Source organism: Polyergus mexicanus, unplaced genomic scaffold, assembly GCF_030449975.1.
Source record: "Polyergus mexicanus isolate NDT 795.1 unplaced genomic scaffold, iyPolMexi1.0 SCAF_3, whole genome shotgun sequence".
In the NCBI taxonomy this organism is placed as follows: Eukaryota; Metazoa; Arthropoda; class Insecta; order Hymenoptera; family Formicidae; genus Polyergus; species Polyergus mexicanus.
In genome coordinates, this window is record NW_027223323.1 from 10,323,576 (window position 1) to 10,344,073 (window position 20,498).

Sequence of the window (20,498 nt, forward strand, 5' to 3'; positions counted from 1 at the left end):
CATAAAAAATGAATATCGTATATATTTCCGCTTTTGTTTCCAGTTTTTTCATCTCTGCGTTGGATAGGCAAACACGAATACCGTATTCAACGATAAACCCGCCGTATCGATTGCGGGTCGCTCCGAGACAGCGGAAACCGCGCAAGCTTTGTTTGTTCGTCGAGACGATTCGAGATGGAACGGTTAAGATAAAACACATGCATTAAGTCTTGAGAACTGATGGCCTTTAAGGTGAGAAGCGACAAGAACTCGCGGCTGGCATAATCACGGGGTAGGAGAGAACGTGACTATTACGGGCGCGCGGACTACGAGTCGCGAGGAGATTACCGTATAGCGGTTAAACCGAATAGCGACACTTAAGCAGAAATTATTAGATCACCGCAAGCACCTCCTCTCCGGGGTTTTCTTTTTTCGTGTAACTCGTTAGAACGCACGTCGTATTACGCGGGGAAAAACGTCCCGTTGCGGTATCGTTCGTACTTACGACTATGTTTCACGCTCGCATCCGCGACAAACCATCTTATCGTGCAGTCTCGTGTCTGCAAAAGTCATCAATCGTCGGCGAAAATATAATGATATAATCGTAAAATTCGAATCTAAGAAAATAAATATATTGCGATTAAATGTACGCGACTCTTCGCACCTTTATATACTAGGGTGTCTACTCAAATCTCGTAAAAGAAAATTTCCTGAAAATTCTCTGATCTTTCAAGTATTTTTATTCAAAATTTCAGATAAAGAGAATATTTTAAAGATTTTTTCGCGCAATTCTCTAAAATAAGACTTTATTCTATGCTTTTCACTTATACGAAGGAAAAACACAGAGCCACTTAAGTTTCGTAAGATGAGCATTTTTCACTTAACATTTTCATTTTTTTATCACTAAAAATTACAATAAAAAATATTTACTGCATATTCAATATTTCGTTAAGACATTGAATATATAAAACAATGACATGTATATATATATATTCATAATTATATAAATACATAATTCATAATTCGGTTTATAAACTTATCAGGTTATCAGACTGCTTACAATATAAGAACAAAATTATCAAAAAAAGAATTTAAAAAAAAATTCTTTGACTTGTAATAAAATTCCGCGAGAATTCCACGTTTTCCATGTTTCTTCTAGGGAGTAGACACCTTGTATGCGAATTACTATGAGAGCGAAATGAGATGATCAAAGAGAGACGAAGATAAAAATGCGGGAGGGGGGAGGGGGGGGGAGAAAAGATGGACCGAAAGTGAGAGCGCAAAAACGCTGCGCGATTGTATTAGTGTAATTATGGGGACCGTCTGGGTGCGGCTTCTTAATTAACTTCGCTAATTTCTCGATTAACGCGCGACGTTCCTTTCGCGAGAAGGGGAGATGGAGAAAGGGAGGAGGGTCGGATGGCGACGACGACGACGATGGCTTCCCGTAAAGAGGGTTTGCCGCGGCTTCGCAGTCCCAAGGCATTGCCGTCTAAGTGTCCGTCTTCGCCCTCGTATTCGGTGGAACAGGAACCCGTCGATTATCAATATCTCGGGCCACATTTTAGCTGTTCGCGTTTACGCGAGCCACGCGATTATGGATGTCAACACGCCAAACGGAGCGTGATATCCGAGAAATACTTTGCACGATATGGCGAACGAGATGCTTGGCATAATTGGCAGCATAGTTTTCTGCGCACGAATATTTTAACAATCTCACGGATACATCTGATACGCGGAGAAAATATTAGAGTAAAAATTATAGAATATATAATTTTTTTTGTAATCGTGTAATATATATGTACTAATATATATATATATATGTATATATATATATAAGGGAAAAAAATCACATGATATTTTTATTCAACATAATATTACATAAGTATTATATTTTATAAAGAAGTATTGTGATTATTCAAATATTTTTGATGCGCGAGCAATTTTTCTAGTAATCAATATTTTAATGTCATTATATTCCAGCTTTACAATACATATAAAAGAGTGTATTTTTCACGTAATATGTACCGTAAAATTTTCCCGTCTCTTCGTCCGTACTGTAAAAATTTGGAACAGAATTGCGTAATATGTAACAAGTAAAGATCGCAAAATATAGTTCTCCAGATTTCGGTTATTAATTGATATATGTATTCTTCAGGGTTGGGAAGTAACGCGTTACTTGTAACGCCGTTACCGTTACAGTTACTTTTTTTCGGTAACTGTAACGGTAATGGCGTTACAAATTTTATTTGTAACGGAACAAGTAACTTCGTTACATTTTTCGGTAACGAGTAACGAATTTAACAGTTACTTTTATCGTTACTTTTTTCAAATTTTTTGATTTATTTAACATATTATTCTTGCTATTGTGCGTGATGAAATTTTTATCTTAACCGTAAAGCCGTAAGCAAATCGCCCAATTAGCATTCTTATTATGTTGTAAAAATGCTTGAATGTGATTGATCAACTTATGGCTCTTGCAGACCAGTGCGATGACGCGACGCGCGATATCCAATGAGAGCTTTATCTTTTCGGAAAAGCAGAGCTCTCATTTACTACCAGTTCTAAGTACCTTGCAACGAAAATTAGAAAATCTCAATAAATCTGACCTTATAGATTGCCATTCATTAGTTGAAGCTATTCAGCAAGGTTTAAATAAAAGGTAACTTATTAATTTGATTAATACATATGTTATTTAATTTTAAATAAGGATTTAATTGAAAAATATTATTTTATTTTAAACTATTGATTCAAAAGTATTAATTTCAATAAAACAAACAATGTCGCTTAATTTACTATATTTGATTTTAGATTTCTTACAATATTTGAAACAAAAGAATTAATAATAGCAGCATGTTTACATCCAAAATTTAAGTTAAACTGGTTAACCGGAGAAAAAAGAAAACGTGCTGAAAATTACTTGGAGGATTTATTGGGAATGCGATCAACTGAAAATTCTTCAAAAGCTGGAAAATCTGACGATCACGATGATTTTTTCATTTTTGAGCAAAAAACGGTGCAAAATGAATCTGAACAAGAAGAATTGCAACGGTTTTTAAAATCAAATAATTGTAATATAGAAATGTTAAACGACTATCCAAAACTTAAAAAACTTTTTATTAAATATAATACAGCTCTGCCAAGCAGTGCATCTGTAGAAAGAATGTTTAGCATCGGTGGCTCTGTATTAACACCACAAATAGGGCATTTAAATGATGATACTATGGAGCAACAAATTTTATTAAAAATTAATAAAGAATTTCGATAAAATTTAATCATTTATTTTGTAATAAACCTTGAATGAAATCTTGCTTACAATTTTTTAAAAGTTTTTCTTATGCAAAATAATTTATTAGTTTGTATTGTAAAAAAGTAACGGAAATTGTAACGACTCGTTACTTTTTAGTAACTGTAACGGTAACGAGTTACTTTTTAAAATTAGTAACGAGTAACGGTAACGAGTTACTTTTTAGAAAAAATAACGGTAACGGTAACGAGTTACTTTTATAAAGTAACTTTCCCAACCCTGGTATTCTTTTCCATCATTCTTATCCGAAAAATGAATTTTCCAGAGAGATCTCTAAATTTTTCTCTTCGCAAAATCCACCTCGCACCTGTTGACGCAATTTCGACCCGTCTTATACGGTACTATTACGGCGTAGCGTTTATTGCGTCACGCGAGCACTATCACGAGAGAATTCATAGGGAGACTTCGACGAGAAGGAGACGACGAGGAGGTATGAAATTCTCGCGGCTCGACGTCGGCGAGGACGGAAGTAAATATCCTCGGGAAAAAGGATATGCGCGTCGCAATGGAAAATAACGATCGGCCGTTCTAGAAAAACATCGTCCTCGGCAGGACGATATTTCCCATCGCTCGAGACGAGACGGATTATCGTGCGCTCGGATCGCTCGCGCAGGTCAATTGTTCGAGGGAAAAATTACGAAATCTTATTGCGCGATCGTTATTACATTGTGCGGGGGGGGGGGGGGGGAGTCCCTTCGCATCTATCCGGCTTCATTTTTATGAGGTCGCCGACTTTGGTCCCGCATCTTTCTTTACACGCTCTGATAATAATCTATCCTTCCGTCTGTCGACGTCGCCCCGCTTTCTTTTTCCTTTTTACGAGCACTTTGTTACAATTAGAGAATGTTAACGGCATCTCTGGATATTGCACAACGGCCGGTCGTAAAATTGTCACGGTGAAATTTTATACTTTTCGCCACAATGAGATAAGGGTGGACAGGAATCAGGGTTGAGAAGTAACGCGTTACTTGTAACGTCGTTACCGTTACAGTTACTTTTTTTCGGTAACGATCGTTACTTTTTTCTGTTTGTAACGGTAACGGTAACGTCGTTACATTTTTAGAGTAACGGTAACGAATTAGCCGTTACTATTATCGTTATTTTTCGGTTCTTTATTATCTTATATATCTATTCAATAGATAGATGTATTTTTTGAAAAATATTTTGTAACCTTCTATCATAGGCTGCATTCCGATAGTCACTGCCAGTACTGAAAATCTATAGTAACGTAAATTATAGATTTTATAATACTGGCAATGAATATTGGAATACACTCTTAATAATATCAATATTTCTCTTATCAATATTTAAAAACAATGTTTGATAAAAATTTTCGACAAAATTGAAATTTGCAAATTACAATTTAAATTCTTATAAAGATAAGTGTATTAAAAAGTAAAGATATTAACATAAAAAATTAGAATCATTAAATAAGATAAATATAAAAAAAACGCTTGCTATATAGAGACTAATTTAAAGTTTTTAATTGTAACATAGATTATTACATTTAATATTGATTATTAAATAATTTTATAATCTAATAGCTTATTTTAGCATTACAAAAAACAAAAACATAACGAAAAAGTAACGAATCGTTGCTTTCCAAGTAACGGTAACGCGTTACTTTTTAAAATTAGTAACGAGTAACGGTAACGAGTTACTTTTTACAAAAAATAACGGTAACGGTAACGCGTTACTTTTATAGAGTAACGTTTCCAATCCTGACAGGAATCTAAACGCGGTTGCGTAAGATTATTATTCCTTTACTCTTACTAATATTCTTAAAAAATAGGTTCCCTCAAGTTTTCTTAAGGTTTTCTCTTAAAAGGTCTTCTTATATAGTACCACTTCAACGCTGTATTATTTTATTTCACCCCAGTAGCACTTTACTCTTGCTTTAGTAACACACAGCACGCAGAGAAAGATACATATATATATATATATATATATATATGTATATAATACAATGTATATTATACAAAGGAGATAATCCTTTGTATAATAATAATAACTCATGCATGAGATATACCATATCTTGCAGACGTCTGGGATAATTTGCACTTTTCCACAAAATACAGTCTGAATCTCTACCAACTATCTCACTCGGTAAAAAGAGAGAGAGAGAGAGAGAGACACGGATTAATCTTGTACGTATCCGAATATCTGTCGCGTTACAATATTAGCGCTATAAATCATCTCTAATAATTTCCACGCAGGAGTGACAAAGCGGCGTCAACTCCCTTTATATATATATATATATATATCTTTCTCTTTCTCCTCTTGTCTGATTCCTATATTCCATTTCTATGGAAATTCGCGTTACATGGCGAGAAAACTGCTCGCTGCATAGTCGAATCTAAGGAGAATCTAAGGCGCTGCATATTTGCGTTTTCCCGGAAAACAGACGTTCTCCCGACGTCGTAAGGCATCGTAACGCGAAAGCTTCCTCTGCGCGCTTTAGGCAAGGATGCTAAAAGGAAAGAAAAAATATCAAGCTGGACGAGTTAGTCGGCCAAGTTTCTCGTAAAATCCAAACGCGCCCGCGCGCGCGTTGAATGAAATATTTATTCTTAAAAAATGCGTCGATAGAGCTACGCATCACTAAAATATAAGATACTGTTTCTCTCTACGTATCTGTCCGTTTCGTAAAATAGCATCCCGATAAATTCTTTAAACAAGTTCCCGCGCTCTCTTTGCGCATGAAACGTAACATTCTCGGAGCAGTGAAAATCCGCTACTGCAGCTTCTTCTCGCTCTTCCGATGCCGTAACGCAGAGCGTAATAATGATTATTTATAGGCACAGTAAACGAAGCGCGCGCTTCTTTTTTTATTTCCTCGAACCATCTTCCCCTGTTCCCGTTCCTCGAAACGCGGGAATGAAGGTTTTCTCTCTTGAGAAATCGCGATAACTTCGGAATTCGGTCGGTCCGTTCGTATTTCCCTTTTCTCTGCCGTGGCACTTAAAACGAGACTGGAACCTCGCGGTTATCGAGCAATCGCGAATCATCCCTGAAAATTCACCACCCGAGACACGGAAATTTCGTCGTTATAGCAATTCGAAAGTGAGAGCTCGCGAGAGAGGAAATATATTATAAAAATGCGTCTTGAACATAAACGCGAAAAATTAAATCGAAATTGAATTGTCCAATGCCCAAGTTAACATTTACTTGATTAGAGAGTATTTTAAAAATCTTTTAAATTCAATCGAATATATCTTATAACGAGATAAACTCGAAAAGGGAACATATATGCGAGACATACGGCGTTAATCTACGTCTCGTAATTCGATACCGAACCTGCCCCCATTGGACGGGGAAAAGCAGGGAATGTACAGAAATTGCACGTCTTGCCATCTTCCTCGATGGCATACCGTACCTCGGTGGTATCGGTGGTTAATTGCGGCTGACAAAGAAATTCCCAGGCGCGAACCCTGAGATACGAAGCGAGGAAATGATAGAGAGACGGAGGAGTTAAGCGAACGTGCGCTCAAGCCGAGGATTATCGGTATGCAAAGACAATTTACCTTGGATAATTGAGTCTCGTTGACTTTTCAACAAGCAGGGAGTATCTCAAAGTTTTTTTATCGCTCGCTATACAATTTTCCTTCAGATTCGAATATCTTCGAATATTGTCGGCACTTCCCTTAGCGATCTTTAGCGTCTCGCACATTTTTTTCCATTGACACGCGCAATTATAATAAATTCCATCAGAATTTATAATAAACATAAGAGATGATTGTGTTTGCATAGAAATTAATTGACTGGTGTACAAAATATGCAATGAATCCACTACTGTGAGAGAAGACTGATCGGTACCAAAGATACAAATATCCAGGGTTGGGAAGTAACGCGTTACTTGTAACGTCGGTACCGTTACAGTTACTTTTTTTCGGTAACGATCGTTACTTTTTGTAACGGTAACGATAACGTCGTTACATTTTTACAGTAACGGCAACGAATTAGCCGTTACTTTTATCGTTATTTTTTGATTCTTTATTATCTTATATCTATTCAATAGATGTATTTTTTGAAAAATACTTTGTAGCCTTCTATCATAGGCTGCATTCCGATAGTCACTGCCAGTACGGAAAATCTATAGTAACGTAAATTATAGATTTTACGATACTGATAGCGAATATTGGAATACACTCTTAATATTAGGTGTACAACTTTGCTTCCGCCGTTTTTTTTTTCCCGAAATTCGAGGCTTTATTGTAAAAAACTGGTTATACATTTATGATTCAAAGTATTGTCCACTCCCAATGATCGTGCCAATTCTTTTGACTTTGACTCGAGTCTTCATTAAGTAATGCCTCCAATTCTGCATCTTCGAAAACCTTCTCGCTTCCACCGCTATGCCGCGCTTCGACGTGAAAATCACCGTTCTTGAAGCGTTCAAACCACTCACGACACGTTCTTTCACTAATAGCGTATTCACCATAAGTATTTGAGAGCATTCGATGAGTCTCAGCCGCAGATTTCTTCATATTGAAGCAGAAAATTAAAACCTTCCGCAAATGACGAGAATTTGGCTCGTAAACTGACATTTTCAATCGAGAATAACTTTATGACGCGGACACAAATCGACTAATGTTTCTATGGGGTTATGTTGACAGACGCCCAAGTTTATCGCATGACGTCTATGATCTATTTATTTCGACCACTACTTACCGCTAAAGCCATCTATAGGAAAACGGCGGAAGCAAAGTTGTACACCTAATAATATCAATATTTCTCTTATCGATATTTAAAAACAATGTTTGATAAAAATTTTCGACAAAATTGAAATTTGTAAATTACAATTTAAATTCCTATAAAGATAAGTGTATTAAAAAGTAAAGATATTAACATAAAAAATTAGAATCGTTAAATAAATTTAATATAAAAAACGCATGCTATATGGAGACTAATTTAGAGTTTTTAATTGTAACATAGATTATTACACTTAATATTGATTATTAAATAATTTTATAATCTAATAGCTTATTTTAGTATTACAAAAAACAAACACATAACGAGAAAGTAACGAATCGTTACTTTCCAAGTGACGGTAACGGTAACGCGTTACTTTTATAGAGTAACGTTCCCAATCTTGCAAATATCTATAGTCGTTTCAACGAGAGAGATAAATCGTCGCGACTTACCTTATTCGCGAGATCCAGCATGTTTCCGGTTCCACCGGCGGCCGCTTCCACCAGCTTCTGAAGGCTATGAGGTTCCGGCGACAAATCACGGGCGCCGCTGTCGAATTCCCAACTTTCATGTCGTCCCGACACGGTTCCTGAAATAGAAATTACGCGCGCATCAGTACGGCAAAGTCTTTCATTTAGCATCAAGAAATATGAGCAAACAAGATCAAAGTGACTTAACGGATACGGTCTTCCGAGATCTTTTGACGACAAATAAAGAAAAGGATAAGGAAATGCTCGAAACCTCTATCATTTACATCTAATAGTGCCAAAAATGTTCATCGCGATAAAGTCAAGACACAATTAGACATTTTATCTCTTTCTCTCGAGTCGCATTCGTTCAATGTCGCGTAACGAGAACTTACGTCTACCGGCGACGTTCGACATACGCGAGAAATGGAAACGCCTGGTGCAATATCCCAGGTTGCCATTTCCAATTTATTCATCGATCACGCGATATCGTATCCACGTGTTTTCGCGATCATCCCGCATTCATTGTTTCATCGATCATCAATCTCGAGCAAATAGCGCGCTCGTTCGCGTGCTCCCCGCGACATACGCCAGATACAGGTTGCGAAATAATATCCGTTACGGAATATTCCACGGTACTTCGTATATCGTGATAAGAAAGCGTGACATTTACATTCCTAGAGAGCGAGAGAGCGAGAGGATATATAAATGGTACTTGTTACTTCTCGCAAGAAATTTCCGTTCTCTTCGCGCGCCGAGAGATTTATTATCGCAAACGGGAAGGTCGCGAGAGATGAGTTTCAACGATACCTAATTCTTACCGAGGCTGTTGTCGCTGCTTGTGGGCAAGTATTCCGGCGTGTGATGCGGACTGCTCCGTCGTTTGCCGGCCCTGAGCGCCTCGATTTCCGGTCTGAGGGCCAGTCGTCGCCTAAGGAACTCTTGATAGGAAATGCGACCCTGCTCGTCCGCGCCCAATTCCCTCATCAATTCCTCCACCGAATTCTCGAGATTCAATTCTCGGCATACCGTTAATAAATCCTGGCTGAAAGTTCACAAGACAAGGTCATTAAAAATATGCTTCGTCCAACGTGTCGTCGCGAGGAATGCGAGCGCGAGTTATAAAATATGAATCGAGAATAGAGAATAGAATTTGATTACTGAATTAAATAATTACCACCGAATGATAATCTCGTTTCATCGAAACTATATGTACGTCGATGACGTTTGAAGAAATTCTTCGTGACCGCGTCGAGTGTTTCGATCGTTTAACGCGAATCGCAAACAACAAATCGTCGCATGTTAAGCGAAATGTGTATTACGAAGACTAAGTACCATCTTCCTAATGAATAATTCATCTCGTGAATAATTCATACATCAAACCGAGGCATGGCCACGGGAAAATGAGGCACGAAACAGTTAAAACTGGAAAGGAACCGCGGCGTTCGCCGTGTATACAATTGTCTCACCGATACAATATATTGGACGATTGCATAAGTTCGTGCCCGATTTTCATAGATGGCATTAAGTTACTGCATGGCGGAGTTCTATTGTTTTCGTGTGGTAATTGTTGCTTACACCGAATAGATGATGTTGTCTTATGTCAATTTAGCGTCAGACATTGTTCAGATAAGTCCATTTGTGCATAAGAGAAATCATTAAAAATGGAGAACGAAAGGTGCATTTGCGGCATGTAATGCTATATGAATTTCGGAAAGGCGTGAGTGTTGGGATTGCACAAAAAAATATTCAAAGCGTTTATTTGGACCGCGCTCCTGCTCTCCGAACAGTCAAAAAGTGGTTTGGCAGATTTCGAAATGGTGATTTCAACATGGAGGCTCAACCCCGCTCTGGACGGCCTTTTGGCATTGATGATGACATTGTACATGCCTTAGTGGAAAGAAACCCAAGGATTACAACTGAGGATATTGCTGAGAGGCTGAACATCGATAATTCAACCGCTTTTCGTCATTTAAAAAAGCTTGGATACATTTCCAAGCTTGATACGTGGGTGCCGCATCTCCTGACTGAAAGGAATAAGCTGCAGGAAAACTGCAGGAGTTGCAATGGGAAATTCTGCAGCACCCGCCATATTCTCCAGATATCGCGCCTTCAGATTTTTATCTGTTTCGGTCTTTGCAGAATAGTTTAAATGGCAAGAATCTCAATTCCGAGGAAGCTGTCGAAAACCACCTTACAAACTTTTTTCAAGAAAAACCAAGTTCTTTTTTCAAAAATGGAATCGACAAGCTTATAGATGGTTGGAAAACCATTGTAGAAAAGAATGGAGACTATATAATTGATTAATAAAAGTGTTATCTCTAAAATATAATCTATTGAAGTTTATATTTAAATCGGGCACGAACTTATGCAATCACCCAATATATCCGCGAAGGAGAGTATATATTTTAATAATCCATTATGTACAATATCATTCGATCATCGACGTATACACAGCAAACGGATCTACGACGAGATCGCTCTATCTCCGGAGGAGCCTTCTCTAAGGCGCTCTCTCATTTTAACGATACCGTCGACATTTATTTAATTAAAAGGGACGGCCGCTGGCGCTTGTCATATCATCCGCGCGATCGCTCCTCCGTCCATTACGATGCTCAAAATAATTGTCTAACCGATTGGAAGGACGAGAGCAGGCCCGTCACTCTTGATTATCGGTCGCGTCGCGACGCAGCGAGCGAGGAGCAGCGCGATTCGCGTCACCCGAACCAACGGCTGAGAGAGAATCCGCGACGGACCGTTCGTTCCGTTGCCATCCAGTGGCGCTAGGTCGACAGGACAAAATTAAAGATTCATCAGCTACAGAGCCGTCTGTGTGCCCCGCCACGTTGAGTTATCCCCGGAAAATCGTTAAATCAGCCTCGATCTCGTCCTTCGCGCGTCTAGACATAAAAATTGCAGCCGATTCGCACACGATTTTGAAAATTATAAAATCGCAAATTATTTATATATATTCAAAGTGTCTATTGAAATCTTATAAATGAATTTCCTGATCTTTCAGATATCTTTTATTCAGAATTCTAGGTAAAGAAAATATTTTCAACGATTTTTTTGGTGCAAAATTATTAAAGATTTTTTTTTTTTTTTTTTTTTTTTTTTTAATTTCTCGAGTTCCAATAAAATTCCCCGATTTTTTCAGGTACAAAAGAAATTGCTGAAAATTTCAATTTTCCATATTTTTCCAAGGAATAGACATCCTGTTATTATATAATCTGAGTTTCAAAATTATAGATATAGAATATAATAATTGATATAATTTATCAAATATTAAAGATTAAAAATTATAAATGTGTTTTTAAAATTCGAGTTGTGTACTTCATACGAATATCATATACGTAATGAAACGTCGATTATGAGTGCGAATGCTGAGGTCAGAAGCTCGGAGGTATCCATCTCTATCATCCTCATCGTCGAAACAATGGCGTCGCCGGTTTAGGGACGACCATTGCGAATTAAACGTCACGCATTAATTACGCCCCCTCCTCGCGCGCCGCCGCGACGTCCATCGCGTGCGATATTAATGGATTACGTATATAGTCGTTGGCGCGAGCTCGCTTCCGGCTATATAAACGTTTGTCCTGTAACGGAGGCTGCATCGGAAGTTTAATTGATACTTGCGGGCGTTGCACTCGAGCGTTTCACGCAATTGACGAACACGATATTATGCCAGCGAGTTCTATCGACCGAATAGTTAACTTAGATTAAAGTTAGATTACAATTATTTAATGTATTTTGAAATCCTTTAAGGGCCCTCTCTTTAATCTAGCAGTATAAAAAATTAATGATTTTTTTTTATGAATACTAAAAATTAATTTCTTTCATGTTTTCAGGGTTGGGAAAGTTACTTTATAAAAGTAACTCGTTACCGTTACCGTTATTTTTTCCAAAAAGTAACTCGTTACCGTTACTCGTTACCAATTTTAAAAAGTAACTCGTTACCGTTACAGTTGCTAAAAAGTAACGAGTCGTTACAATTTCCGTTACTTTTTTACAATACAAACTAATAAATTATTTTGCATAAGAAAAACTTTTAAAAAATTGTAAGCAAGATTTCATTCAAGGTTTATTACAAAATAAATGATTAAATTTTATCGAAATTCTTTATTAATTTTTAATAAAATTTGTTGCTCCATAGTATCATCATTTAAATGCCCTCTTTGTGGTGTTAATACAGAGCCACCGATGCTAAACATTTTTTCTACAGATACACTGCTTGGTAGAGCTGTATTATATTTAATAAAAAGTTTTTTAAGTTTTGGATAGTCGTTTAACATTTCTATATTACAATTATTTGATTTTAAAAACCGTTGCAATTCTTCTTGTTCAGATTCATTTTGCACCGTTTTTTGCTCAAAAATGAAAAAATCATCGTGATCGTCAGATTTTCCAGCTTTTGAAGAATTTTCAGTTGATCGGATTCCCAATAAATCCTCCAAGTAATTTTCAGCACGTTTTCTTTTTTCTCCGGTTAACCAGTTTAACTTAAATTTTGGATGTAAACATGCTGCTATTATTAATTCTTTTGTTTCAAATATTGTAAGAAATCTAAAATCAAATATAGTAAATTAAGCGACATTGTTTGTTTTATTGAAATTAATACTTTTGAATCAATAGTTTAAAATAAAATAATATTTTTCAATTAAATCCTTATTTAAAATTAAATAACATATGTATTAATTAAATTAATAAGTTACCTTTTATTTAAACCTTGCTGAATAGCTTCAACTAATGAATGGCAATCTATAAGGTCAGATTTATTGAGATTTTCTAATTTTCGTTGCAAGGTACTTAGAACTGGTAGTAAATGAGAGCTCTGCTTTTCCGAAAAGATAAAGCTCTCATTGGATATCGCGCGTCGCGTCATCGCACTGGTCTGCAAGAGTCATAAGTTGATCAATCACATTCAAGCATTTTTACAACATAATAAGAATGCTAATTGGTCGATTTGCTTACGGCTTTACGGTTAAGATAAAAATTTCATCACGCACAATAGCAAGAATAATATGTTAAATAAATCAAAAAATTTGAAAAAAGTAACGATAAAAGTAACTGTTAAATTCGTTACTCGTTACCGAAAAATGTAACGAAGTTACTTTTTCCGTTACAAATAAAATTTGTAACGCCATTACCGTTACAGTTACCGAAAAAAGTAACTGCAACGGTAACGGCGTTACAAGTAACGCGTTACTTCCCAACCCTGCATGTTTTACATATGTTTTTATTGACGTTTAAACAGTACGTCGGTATTTGTATACGTCAACATTCGTCGATGAAACGGTTAATTTTGTCAATTTGTTAAAATGAATAAAAATTACAATGTTCTATTAATAAGTAAAATTTTATCCGTCACTTGTTCAACACACTCAACGAGGCTTTTTCAAACGCTCGTCGAGAAATAATCCCGCGCCGGTTGCGTGTTTATTAATAGACGAAGAGACAGAAAGCGCGATTTTAGGATTATGCTCTCGTGTAGTACCGTGGCAAAGACACTCCACGACGTTCGTGTCTTTGTCGGGACAGCCTCTCCAAAGTTCTAGTTTCCCAAGGTTTGAGCGACTGCATCCTCCCTCTTGCTCGTCACCCTTGTCGTTTTTCTTGCACGCACCACCGACGACTGTTCACTTCGAATTCACTTTGAGTCAACGTGCCGCGTTTTGCGATCGACTCGTAAGCAAACTATATAAATAACGAGACGTACGAAATGTAAGTATCCGAAATTGACATTTGTTAAGTATAAATATGACTTTTATTTTTTCCAACAAAATGTTGTATCATTTTACACATGGTTTGGTAACCGTTTGGTAATCGAGATAAAGTTGTTGACATGCACATAGAACAAGAAGATTCGTTCGACGTTGAAAATTATTTCGCGTCATTATTTAAGCATCGAAGCTTAAAATATTTTATTCTCCATTATCGGTTTAATTTATCTTCTTGTCAGTTATACCACAATTTCGGACACACTCCGTACATCGTCGTATGACGGATAAGTATTGTATTAAACTTCTAATCAAAGAATATAGAGTCTTCAGAATATTTTTAAAATATTTAGAATATATAATTTAAAAAAATTAAATAAAAAAGATAAAGATAATAAATATATAAGATAAAGATGAGAAATCATGAGACAACTTTATCAGCGCTTTTTGAAACTTGGCACTACTGTAAAATTACGTCAACTTCTTATAATTTTCAAATAGCGACGATGGCTTCGTCCACAAGCAATTTCGCGAGATTATTAAAACTCAATTAATCACGGAGAGAATATTAACGAAGAGTATCACGTCTGTGAGAACGAACGCCGCGACGTCGGCGACGCGCCGAGGGCCGCTCTGCCACTGCGAGCAGACACGCATTTCGCACTGCGGTTCGAGGGGCAAAGTTAAAAAAAAAAAAAAAAAAAATCTAATCCATATATCGTCGCCGGCGTGAAAAACAAATGCAACTTAATCCCACCGCAATGCATGTCACTCTCGTCCCGTCGCGTTCCATTCGCCGCGTCCCGCGTGCGGTTTTACGCCAGACACACGAGTTTATTTTAAATACGTCGCTCTTTGTCTCTCTCTCTCTCTCTCTCTCTTTATTTCTCTTTCTGCCTTCTCGCGGGTCACCTTTCCTATGAAGAAACCGTTTGTACACTAGTCGGATTGAGCGACGATCATTGCGACAGCGAGAGAAAAGCTTATAAATATTTCATTAGCCTTTTTATTAAAAATTCCCTCATGCAATATTCTGATAAAAAGTTTTCCTTGAAATGTATCTCTATTTTTAATTTCTCAAAAATTAAAAATATAAATGTATTTTAAAAATATTTTTAAAATATAAAATTAAATATATTTAAAAATATATTTTTATTATATATTTTATTAACTTTTAATTAATTTTAATCACAATCATATTACGATCAAACTTTTTTTAATATCTCATTTTTTTTTTTAATAATTATGGGCCGAAAACTCTGTTGAAATAAAGAACGAACGATTATTGCAAGAGCGAGAGAATATTATAAATATTTTATCTTTTACTAAATCATCGTTCTCTAATACGCTTCTCTAAATTTAGCTTCGCTTTTCTCCAAATATAACATATTTATTATTTATTATCGATTCTCGCATTAATCTTTATTGCAATTGATGTGATATGATTAAACTCTTTATTTAATATTTTGCGAAGATACCCATACAACATTAAAGCTTGCAACAACATTGCTGCAATATTGCAATATTGCATATTGCAGTTTAATGTTGCAGAAATATTGCAAAGACATTATTTTACAATATAATTTCAGCAATGTTACAGCAACATTACGAAAATATTACAAAAAAAGTATTCAATAATCGCTAGTTCATTCGTTTACCGCTATGCGGCGCATGTTGCGCTATTTATTCCGCATTTAATTTTTAGTCACGGTGATTATATAAAGTTTACAAAGAGCGGCTAATAAGATTAAAGATATAATAATTATTTTTATTAGTTTAAGTTGTATGATATGATCCCAACACGGGGGATTCAGACATTGGACTAAGAATTCTTTTAATAGTTTCCATTCTTATATAAAATCAAAAATTTGATAATAATTTTCTAGTATGTAAGGTACTTCAGATTTTAATAAATAAATTTTGAGATTATATAAAGACGAGAGAGATATGAAAAAACTCATTGTATGCGTAAATCCACCACAATCTTTTTGCATCCGGATATCTGAATATTTCGGATACAAAGAGATTGCAAATTTACACAATTGCAAATTGAGTTTTTTCTTATTTCTCTTAGATACTCCCTGTCACTGAAGGAAGTCGAATGTGTAACCAAAAATTTACATTTTATAATTTCGTTATTATTATAATACAGAAAATCTATATACACACTAGATGCTGACTCTTATATTCCTAATTTCTTATTATTTTTTTTACACGTTAAGAATATTATGTCGATAAATATACATAAAGCATTATTGCTATGTTGCTGCAATATTATATTGCAATATTTCTGTAGACGGACATTTTACTGTTGCTGTAATATTATAACAAGGTTGCAGCAACATTTCGCAATGTTTCTGCAATATTGCAATCTTGCAGAAAAATGTTGCTGCAATGTTGTTGCAATCTTGCGGTGCTGTATGGGTATTTCTTAATAATTATAAATAAAAAAATGTTGAGAGCGTCGAATGATTATTCGACGCTCGCGGACCATGTTTTTTTATCGTAACGCATAACGTATTAATTTATTCGAGCGTTATCTGGAAATAAATGTAAAACACCCGATCGCGAAGCGTACGGTGCACACGCGTCGTGTATTTATGTACACAGCGGCAATTAAACGGCACTTTGACGCCGTTTGCGCGGCGAGTGCAATAAATGTGCCGTCACGTGGGAAACGATTGCGTTGTAATACGTGGCTTGTCATCGGCGTCGGTGTGTTTATCCGTTCGATGAGAAAAGTGAATTTAACGGCTTATTTAATTTTTATTTCTATTGTCGCGTGCACCCACGCGAGGTGTCGAGTTACATAAGTCCTTCCTCCTCCTCTTTTTCCCCTTCTCTCGCTCTCTCTCTCTCTCTTTCTCTCTTATATTTTACGATTCAATTGACTGGATTAATTTTCGCGCGATTAATCTTTCTCTTCGCCTTAATATTTTGATTAGAGAAGTAAGTTGCTGAATCAAGCGCATATGTACATATGTTATGTATATATATATATATATATATATTTGGAACGCCAAGAAAATTACGGAGCGGAGATGAGAGGAAAATGAAGGATACGATTGACGGATGGATGGATTGAAATTATCAGCCGAGGACGTCGTCGAGAGGATTTTCCAGGCCTTGAAGAAAATTCTAACGGAATACACGAGCTTGTGTCGATATTGGACGTGGCGCCCGCGATTGGATCAAAACTCAATTTCGTGCTTCGACTTGTAACGCGGTGATCTCGTTACAGTCCTTTCCCGCTTTCCGATCCAGCGAATCCTCTCTTTCTCTATCTGTCTCTCTCTCTCTCTCTCTCTCTCTCTCTCTCTCTCTCTCTCTTTGCCTTTACTTTTAATCATCGCTCGTGAAACAGCACATATGTAGAAAGAGGAAGAGAGAAAAAGGAAAAAGAGACAAGTTAGCCCGAAAAAGCACGCAACAAAAGAATTCAGGGCCGAAAAATATCAAAGAGACGAAAAATATAGAAATGATACATCTTTGTAAAGTTAGCATTCCACACAGAATTTCAATACAATTGATAAAGAATTTTCTGGTTTTCTTTCTCGCGAGAAATTCCGGATAATCCAGCTTCGAGGTTCGCGGGAAACTATTGTCGGAGAAAGCGACTCCCGTACTCGATTTAAAAAATCGACACGCGATACTCTACGCAACGGATATCAATAAGCGATATATTGGGTGATTGCATAAGTTCGTGCCCGATTTAAATATAAATTTCAATAGATTATATTTTAGAGATAACACTTTTATTAATCAATTATATAGTCTCCATTCTTTTCTACAATGGTTTTCCAACGATCTATAAGCTTGTCGATTCCATTTTTGAAGAAAGAACTTGGTTTTTCTTGAAAAAAGTTTGTAAGGTGGTTTTCGACAGCTTCCTCGAAATTGAGATTCTTGCCATTTAAACTATTCTGCAAAGATCGAAACAGATAAAAATCTGAAGGCGCGATATCTGGAGAATATGGCGGGTACTGCAGAATTTCCCATTGCAACTCTTGCAGTTTTCCTGCAGCTTATTCCTTTCAGTCAGGAGATGCGGCACCCACGTATCAAGCTTGGAAATGTATCCAAGCTTTTTTAAATGACGAAAAGCGGTTGAATTATCGATGTTCAGCCTCTCAGCAATATCCTCAGTTGTAATCCTTGGGTTTCTTTCCACTAAGGCATGCACAATGTCATCATCGATGCCAGAAGGCCGTCCAGAGCGGGGTTGATCCTCCATGTTGAAATCACCATTTCGAAATCTGCCAAACCACTTTTTGACTGTTCGGAGAGCAGGAGCGCGGTCCAAATAAACGCTTTGAATATTTTTTTGTGCAATCCCAACACTCACGCCTTTCCGAAATTCATATAGCATTACATGCCGCAAATGCACCTTTCGTTCTCCATTTTTAATGATTTCTCTTATGCACGAATGGACTTATCCGAACAATGTCTGACGCTAAATTGACATAAGACAACGTCATCTATTCGGTGTAAGCAACAATTACCACACGAAAACAATAGAACTCCGCCATGCAGTAACTTAATGCCATCTATGAAAATCGGGCACGAACTTATGCAATCATCCAATACATTGTTGAGAAATGTGAAATCCGTGCTTCGTAATATCATGGCCAAGATCTTTCTCCCGCGTTAGAATCTTGCTTCTTAAATCTATGTATGTGATTGTACTGATACGAGATCCATTCTTCCGAAGATTTCGCTACGTGAGGATTCGCGGGAAAAACTTTCCACGCGCGCGAGAAACACGATTAGTTTTCTATTAGATCGTGTCGCCCTTTGGCATTTCTCCGAAGAATTCAAAAACCCTATCGTGATCTTTTAAATCAAGATCCTCCGAGATCGAGGTTACGTAAGGGAAGAAAGAGAGATGATATTATTATTAAATCTTGCCTTTCGAATTTAGCAAGGTCTTAATAAAAATAAAGAGATAAACGAGTCTCAAGGAGAAGAAATGATTCTTTTCCCTTTACAACGCGCAGCGAAAGCGATACGAAAGATATGATATCGACGCGAAACAAGCAGAAAAGAAATCGGCGATTGCACGGGAAAACTCGTGCATCCAAGAGCACGGATGTCATCTCATTGTAAGTGTCTCGCTCTATTTCGTATCGTGAGACGCGCCGAATCCCCCTCTCAAAGTCCGTTATATAAAAAGAGCCTTATACCACCTTATAAAGGGCTAATCCGCCCTTTCGGAAAGAGACGAGCTTTCGTCGAGTACCGTCCCATGGGCGCTATTAAAAACAAAACGAGAAAAAACGCAAAGAGAGAAAGAGTGAGACGCGAAAAAAGAAAGCTGCCAGCGAAGGGAAGGAAGGGAGAGGAAAGGGGAGGTAAAGAGGGATGTTACCTATCGTTGATTTTTTAACGGGAAGAGAGGCCCACCTCGCTCTCCGACGAATCCGTCCGCAGCACTCCATCTCCCCCTCCCCCCCCCCCGCCCCTTTTAACGACCATCTCTTTGTTAGCGCTCTCTGTCTCTCGAGAGGTTTAGATTTCGCGATAATTAGCGAGTGAATCGTGTTACTCTGATTACGAGGTTGTCTCGATACCGGACCTTCGCATGTCGTCGCTTTTAAAATCGTCAGTAATTAAAAATGGAATTTTGCAAGAGAGATTCCCGAGATTTCTCTCTCACACGCCGGAGAGGAGTTTACGGCCATTCAATTTTAACGTCGCGATCATCCAGTTAATCTCGGAATATCTGACTGATATTAATAATTTGCAACGGCGACGAGAGACGCGAGACCTTGACGTCGCCAGCTATGATATTGACGTATCGATCTCGTCAAGATTCATGAAATTTTCAGCGACTCCGAAAATAATTCGGATTTTAACGCCAAGTTCTGCCTGTGTCGCGCACTTTGCCAGTTTTTATTTCGAGAAAAAAATATCAACCGTAATATGATGTTAAGAAAATATGCTCTCGCCATTTAACGCACTTAAAAATTTTTCGTGATAGTTATCATATTAATCATGTATCATATTAATCTAATTGATGCGAGAGTAAAAAATTGTAATTATTTTTATTTAGTCTCATTTATTCGAGCAGAAATATGAGAGAAGCAAAGATTGATTCGGTAATTTCGTATAGACAATCGTCGATGACGCGTCGACAAAACGAAGATTTCCAGTGCGACGGTGGCAAATATATTGTCCGTTTCCTCTGCTGGTCAAAAGAGGAGAAGCGTATGAATAACGATAACTGGCCGGGACGATTTCGAGATTTATCGCTACCGAGTCGAACCGTGAGGCGAGATAAACGAGGCTACAAGAGCAAGCTGCCGCGTGTAACGAAATTACGATCGCGGATCGCGC

The 20,498-nt window shown here is 37.1% G+C and overlaps 1 protein-coding gene across 3 annotated transcripts in view; it reads right to left on the bottom strand.

Annotated features, from left to right (window-relative positions):
• The window catches only part of LOC138931904 (colorectal mutant cancer protein), a 53,711-nt gene that overhangs the window by 25,591 nt on the left and 7,622 nt on the right, over positions 1 to 20,498 (bottom strand). For all 3 annotated transcript variants that reach the window (XM_070293158.1, XM_070293157.1, XM_070293161.1), the window contains exons 3-4: positions 9,267 to 9,490; positions 8,431 to 8,567 (exon numbers count right to left, since the gene is read on the bottom strand). In XM_070293158.1, the coding sequence (XP_070149259.1) occupies positions 8,431 to 8,567; positions 9,267 to 9,490 (361 nt within the window). The remainder of the gene's footprint in view (positions 1 to 8,430; positions 8,568 to 9,266; positions 9,491 to 20,498) is intronic.